This window comes from Centropristis striata, chromosome 20 (genome assembly GCF_030273125.1).
Source record: "Centropristis striata isolate RG_2023a ecotype Rhode Island chromosome 20, C.striata_1.0, whole genome shotgun sequence".
In the NCBI taxonomy this organism is placed as follows: domain Eukaryota; kingdom Metazoa; phylum Chordata; class Actinopteri; order Perciformes; family Serranidae; genus Centropristis; species Centropristis striata.
The window spans coordinates 5,511,885-5,518,880 of record NC_081536.1 but is presented as its reverse complement, the minus strand read 5'-3'; the positions used below and the strand labels follow the sequence as shown (position 1 = coordinate 5,518,880).

At 38.8% G+C, this 6,996-nt stretch overlaps 1 protein-coding gene across 1 annotated transcript in view; it reads left to right on the top strand.

Annotated features, from left to right (window-relative positions):
* cdh23 (cadherin-related 23) overlaps positions 1–6,996 on the top strand; it is a 196,156-nt gene that overhangs the window by 175,971 nt on the left and 13,189 nt on the right. Inside the window, exons 38-44 of the mRNA XM_059359157.1 lie at positions 1,795–2,016; positions 2,155–2,274; positions 3,232–3,412; positions 3,500–3,633; positions 4,925–5,134; positions 5,571–5,678; positions 6,465–6,567. Of these exons, the coding sequence (XP_059215140.1) occupies positions 1,795–2,016; positions 2,155–2,274; positions 3,232–3,412; positions 3,500–3,633; positions 4,925–5,134; positions 5,571–5,678; positions 6,465–6,567 (1,078 nt within the window). The remainder of the gene's footprint in view (positions 1–1,794; positions 2,017–2,154; positions 2,275–3,231; positions 3,413–3,499; positions 3,634–4,924; positions 5,135–5,570; positions 5,679–6,464; positions 6,568–6,996) is intronic.

The following is a 6,996-nucleotide window of genomic DNA, read 5'->3' as shown; positions in this document are numbered from 1 at the left end:
CTGACTCACATTGTATATCATTTTTATTTTAGTTAAAATTGTTAATACTTCTTATATTTCTACTTGTTTGTACTGTAAATTGTTAATACTTTATTTTGTTTTCTTGTTTATTTGCTAATACTTCTTACATTTCTAGTTTATACAGCTGTTTACTATTTATTATTTTTTGCTATCCACTTTACTGCTGTAATTCTTGAAGGAAATCTTAATCTTAATCTTAAACAGAATGATTTTCTCCAATTTGATAAAACTCCTCCAGAGGCACATAAGACATTATTGAAGTTTTTAGTATGATTAGTGACCTGATTGTCATGTGTAAAATCAGCTTGGTTCAGGTAGTATAGCCAGGTTAAGCTATATATATATATATATATATATATATATATATATATATATATATATATATATATATAGTCATTAATTTAAATTATTTGTCCCGTTTCACTCTAACACACACATAGACCCACCTACACACACAGCTACAGCTCATGCAGAAATCACAGCATTGTGAAATTCTAGCAACCTCTTTAACTGCCACAGCCCGAGGGTGCAAATCAGTTGGTCCATCTTTTTTTCAGAAGATCTGGGAGGTCAGACTGGTAAAGCAGGATCTGCCTCAAAACACAACTTTTTTATTCCATGGTTTAATGAAGCAGTTTCTATTAAGATTGCATTGCTGTCCTTCTTCCATTTCGCTTGCATTTTCAGTTTAGTTTCAGTTTTTTTAAGTGAAAAAGATAAACTGAAAATGAGTGAGACTAAAATATCAGGGAAGCAGAAGTTTTTGACAACTTGCTGCATCTTTTTTCTCTGCCTCACTTCCCTGTTAAGATTTGTTTTTGGTTCCCACAAGATAACTTCTCCTTCTGTCTGAAACAAGATACACTCCAACTGTTCTCTTCCATTCTCCCATGTTAAACCTTCTGTTATGTTTGTTTTTTCAGGAATAGCAATAACCCGGGGCATGTTTAATTATCCGAAAGTGTCAGAAACTAAAAAATCCCAATAAACATAAATATGTAATGAATAACTCCATTACTAACCATTTAAATCAATATTTAGTGCAATGGTGTTCTTTACCTCTTAAAGATATTGGTTCAATGAGGATAATTCACTCTTTTTTTCATAAAAAATCCATGTTAAAACTTTTTTATACACTGGAAATACCTACATCTAAAATACAATGGTTTTACATGACATTAATATTTAAAACGTTTTTTGTTTTTGTTTTTTGTTGTTGGGTTTTTTTTAACATTTTTTAGGTTTTTCTTTTTATGAAAAAAAAAACTTTTAACAATTTTTTTTTTTTTTTTAGATTTTTAAACTTTGAAATGTGTCAATTTGACCTGCAACATAAGAGGAGGGTTAATATCACATGTCACATATGCCCATCATAAGTGAAGATTGGAATACCTGCATGTTTTTTCTTGAGCAAATATCTTTTAGTCACAATGGAAGTAAACACTGTATGAAGATGTAGGAGTGGCTATAGCATGACGTGTAGAGAAGCAGCTGTTTAGATAAATTACTTGTGGTAGATATAGGATATTATTGATTAGTGATTCTTAAAATATAACAAATAGTGATTACCAGACCCTTTTGTGCTTGATTTTTGCTCTCTAATGTGATGATATATCACTGTCGGACCTTTCCACAGTATAATGAAGACTATAGATCAAATTAAGACTCAGGCCCAGCCGACACAATATGCTGTAAAATAAACTCATATTGTTGAATACAATAATTCATAACTAGTGGAGACAGCTGTAAAAGTTTTTCCTTTTCTCATTGCAGACCTCCACCACCATCAATGTCCACATTGTGGATGAGAACGATAACGCCCCAGAGTTTCCAGAGGAGGAGTATGTCACAGTGTTGAGCGAGGGCCCAGACACAGTGGGTGCCACCATCGCCACGGTAACGGCCATCGACCCGGACGAGGGTCTGAACGGCACCTTGCGATACGCTATCGCTCACGGAAACCTGATCCAGACCTTCCATATAAACAGCATCACGGTAAGACATGATGACTGTTATACTGCAGTGATACACCTGGAGAAAAGAACATGCATTAAATAACTGTGTGTGTGTGTGTGTGTGTGTGTGTGTGTGTGTGTGTGTGTGTGTGTGTGTGTGTTTGATGTGTACATTCAGGGGAGGATCACAGCCGTAAAGCAGCTGGACTACGAGATCAGCAATGGACACTACGCACTGGTTGTCACGGCTACAGATCAGTGTCCAGATCCGGCTCTTCGCCTGACATCCAGCACAACAGTAAGTATGCAAATGAGACGCGCTCTTTTATACCATGAACTAAAATAATGTTTAACATTTTAGAGCTGAAGAGAATAGTCGATCAACAGAAAATCACTTGTTAATTTTGATAATCAATCAATCATTCAGCTATAAAGCAAAAATCCCAAATATTTGCTGGTTACAGCTCCTCTACTGTGAGCATTTTCTGTTTTTATCCATTTTATATAGTTGTTAACTAAATCATTTTAACCTTTGGACTGTTGGCCAGGAAAGACAAGAAATTCAAAGACATCAACTTGGACTTTGACACTACAAATTATTTTGTTCTTACCAAGATTTAAAAAAAAAAAATAGATTTAGAAGTGTTAGATCATTTATCTTGTTTTAAGAGTTAATTTCTTATTTTAGTGAAAAGTGAAATTAGTGAAATTATCTTGCTGCATGGACAGATAATTTAACAAGTTTTGAGTATGTTTTCCCTCAGATTTAGTGTTTTTTATCTTGTTTTTAGACACCCTTTTTTTGAAATAATTGTATGACTATCATGACTTATTAGTTAATTTATTTAAAAAAAGGGATTAAGAATAATTCTCAGATGCAACCTTAATACATTTTCTCTAACCTTAGAATTTTGCCATCAATTTATTTCTCAAAATAAAGTCTTTATATATATTTTTTAAATAAAATGCATAAACCTGATTAAAAACACCAGAATCCATACTTGTAAACATCCTTTTCATTGTCACTGCAAAGTAAAGTCCCGTCATTTGTGGAAATTAAGATTTGCATCAAGATCTCAGGACACAAGACCCAAAAGTTTGACTTATTGTCCGATTTAAGTGTGGAGACCTTTCTATTCTCTTCATAAATGTGCTCTGTTACAGTGGTAGTTGGGCATTTCAGCCACATCACTGTGAACTAGTTTCTCACAGTGACCTCTCTCATAACCGAAAACTGGTTCTGTTTCCTCTGTAGGTGCTGGTTAATGTCCTGGATGTGAACGATGTGACGCCCACTTTCCCTAAAGCCTATGAGGGACCCTTTGAGGTGACGGAGGGCCAGCCAGGACCCCGGGTCTGGACCCTCAGAGCCAGCGATGAAGACTCTGGGCTCAACGGCAAAGTGGAGTACAGCATCACCGGCGGAGATCACCAGAGTAAGTACCAGATTGTTCTGCTGAGAGAGTGATGTTCTATTAAAACCTGACTGTGTGTCTCTGAGCCTCTGTCTGTCTCTCTGTCAGATGAGTTCATGGTTTCTCCAGTGGAGGGTGAGCTTCGGGTGAGGAAGGATGTAGAGCTGGACAGAGAGACGACAGCCTTCTATAACATCACTGTCACCGCCCGAGACCTGGGCACCCCCTCTCGCAACAGCTCTGTGGGTCTTCATTACACAAACACACACATACACAAGCAGGAACACACACTCACCATATCCTCTTGAACAATCAGGATCTTGCAAGCTTCCCTTCTACTTTGTAATTTCACTTCCACGGACGAGAAGTACTATTGAACTCTTCAACTATTAACAAATGAAGGTTTCAACAGATGACGTACATACTACAAAAAAGTAATTCTCACACAAACTATACTACTCTATTCTATCCATGATCATGATAGTCAAATATACAATGTATCTGGAATAATAGCTTAGGTCTGTACCTACTGTGAAATGTAAAGGCCCCATTTTAAGATTTCCATCTTTTTTTTTTATTACAAAGCAGGTCTAGGTGCTAAATTAATACAGTGAAAGTATCAAAATCTCCAGAGAAAAGAAATCCCTGTATTCAGAAACTGTGCCTCTAAAGGATCCATCAGCACTGTTGTAGGGTTGTGATATCACAACAAAACTATATATAGGTAGAAAGTGCTGCTACATTGCCGTTATAGTCATTACCCGGCTGCAATGACAGTGCAGAGACACTGAGGCTACGTTAAGACTGCAGGCAAATGTGAACCAAATCCAACATTTTTGCTCATATGTGACTCAGATCAGATTTTTTGACAGTCTAAACAACACAAATCTGACTTTTACGTCACTCTAGCTCCCCGACTGTGGCCATAAAGCCCAGGGGAGTTGAGGTTTCCTCCAGGGTTTACCCCCTTCACTTTTAACAACAGAAAGCAATACACACAAGCTCAACTTGTTCTTGTGAATCTGCATACTTTATTATCTTATATATGTGACTTGCACTGCACAGTTACTGCATAAGTGACCACCTTTACTCCTTTCTCCGCTCGCTTGTCCACTCACTCCATAGACACACACACATAAGTTGCCCTGCCTCTTAAAAGAGACGCCATTCTTATAGGTAAAGTTAAAAATGTTGCTCTTCTGCGCATGCGGGTCAGTTCAGGGCCATGATCAGTTCACACTGGAGTCTCAAGGCCTGCAGTGTGAACGTAGCCTGAGTACAGATGCAGAAGACCCGGAAACACTGATCAATCAGAGCAAACCGGGCTAGATATTTAGACAGACAGTAGGAGAAAATGTATGCGTTTGTTTAACATTAAGTTATGTAAACATGTTCTAGTAGAAACCCCTCAAAATGAGCATAATAGACAATTTAAAATCCCAAGTAAATGTTTGCGACAGGTCCTGTCAATCTTGAAATAAGATATTGTGAACCGACTCAAGTTTTATCATTGTCTTGCCGTGTTTTCTGCAGGTGGTGGTGGGAGTCCGTGTCCGAGACATCAACGACAACGACCCAGTGCTCCTGAACCTGCCGTTCAACACCAGCGTGAGTGAAGGCGCCACCATACACACCTCTGTGGCCAGAGTCCGAGCGCGAGATGCAGACAGCGGACGCAACGCGTTGCTCACTTATAACATCACTGCTGGCAACCGAGACGGAGCTTTCTACGTCAATGACACGGTGAGATAAAGAGATGCAAAACACTGATTGCAGCCTGCTGTTAAGTTCCCCTTCTAAATAGAAACAGTAAAATTGACATACTGATGTGGTAAAAGTGGAGCAGTATGGTGGAGGAAGTGTGAGTCTTGTGACTCGCAGCTCCAATATCTGATCCGACATTAGGCTGTGAGTTTATTCTGACATGGACAGATGTTCCAGCTCCCTTTCATGCATTAAACACCTGTACACAGATATACTTACAGATCAGCAGATGTTGGAAACATGCACATGAATATTTAACAGACAAACACTACTTTTAGAAAAGAGAAGTTGAAAGGACATATACTGTAGCGGTACAAGGATGTACACGGGTGTTATATAATAAAACATCCTGTCATATCAAGACTGAATATCTAAACACGCACATGGCTTGCCTCTTCCTCTTTGTATCTGTCAGACAGGTGTGGTGCAGGTGAACAGACCGCTGGACAGAGAGCGAGTGGCAGAGTACAGACTCACCATCACTGTCAAAGACAACCCGGAGAACCCCCGCATCGCTCGCAGGGTAATCCCAACCTCCTGTGCACCTATACTGCACGTTTCACAGAGACGTCACGCCACTGAAACTATCACAAAGCCACTGACGTTAACAGTCAGTGGCAGACGGCTTTTGAGGGATTCAGCATAACAGCAGGCAATCGTGGAATCATGGCTCAATAGCAGCTGCAAAATCACAACAAAATTTAACAATTTAGTTTCAAAGATCTCATTTTCCTAGAAGTTTTTACCATAATGTAAATAACCTATGTGCAGCCCAGGTGACATTGTTGTTTGTCTTTGACTTACTGCAAAACAGAGTACTCATTGTAATATACTGTATGCAATACTGTAGGATTTTAAGATTTTTCTGCACTGGAAGTTGATTTCATTGTGCATGTGTTTCTTGATTTAGATTAATAACCTGCCTTGTTTTTAAGTACTATTGAAGTTTATGGCTAGGGCCTGTATCTTGCTAATAATTACAATTGCACACTATGTAGTAACGAGTAAAATAGCAAAACAAAACAACTGCAGTTGCAAGGTTTTTCTATTAAAAAAGAAAAACAATGTGTCCTGCTTCAACGGTTTCCTCTGTAACAGAGGTGAGAGACTGTTCTAACCCAAAGCTTTGAAAACAGTCAGCCACCTGTAGAGGCAGTCTGATCATGTGTGCACAACAAAACAACCACACAACCTGCCCACAACAGTGTTTTGCAGAAGTTTGCCTTATATTTCTCCCCTCATTCTTATTCTCATTTTTACCACACAATCATTTGCTCATATATTTGTTTCCTCACCCTCACACCACCAGGATTCAGACCTCTTGGTGATCACCATCCTGGATGAGAATGACAACAGGCCCATATTCACCAGGACCAGCTACAGGGCTGAGATCACAGAGAACTCTGCAGCAGGTAGCACTCAAGCTCATTTGTCTGTTTTACAACCTCTAACTGCACCACAGTGCATTGTGCCAAAACACTGTCTGTGACACTGTCTCCCCCACTTCCTGACTTTGTTTATAGACGGCTTATATACCGTGACAATTTTTTTTTAATCTTGATCGTCTGCGGTGAGATAGAAGGACTGAAGAATTTTCATTAACAATAGATCTGTTCACTTTGTGGCCATGCCACAAGAGCAGCAAATCACATTATTTGGATGCAGAATATGAGTCCTAGTCTCCTTGATTATCAGAGTTAACAGAGTGATGCCAGCTACATTTTTCCTTTGATGTTATCAGAGATAGAAAGCCAAGCTTGCATTTGCCGAGACTACTCCTAAGTCAAACTTACTGAATTTGCAGCAGGAGGCTTGCTGACTCAGTGAAGAAAAAATCTAAC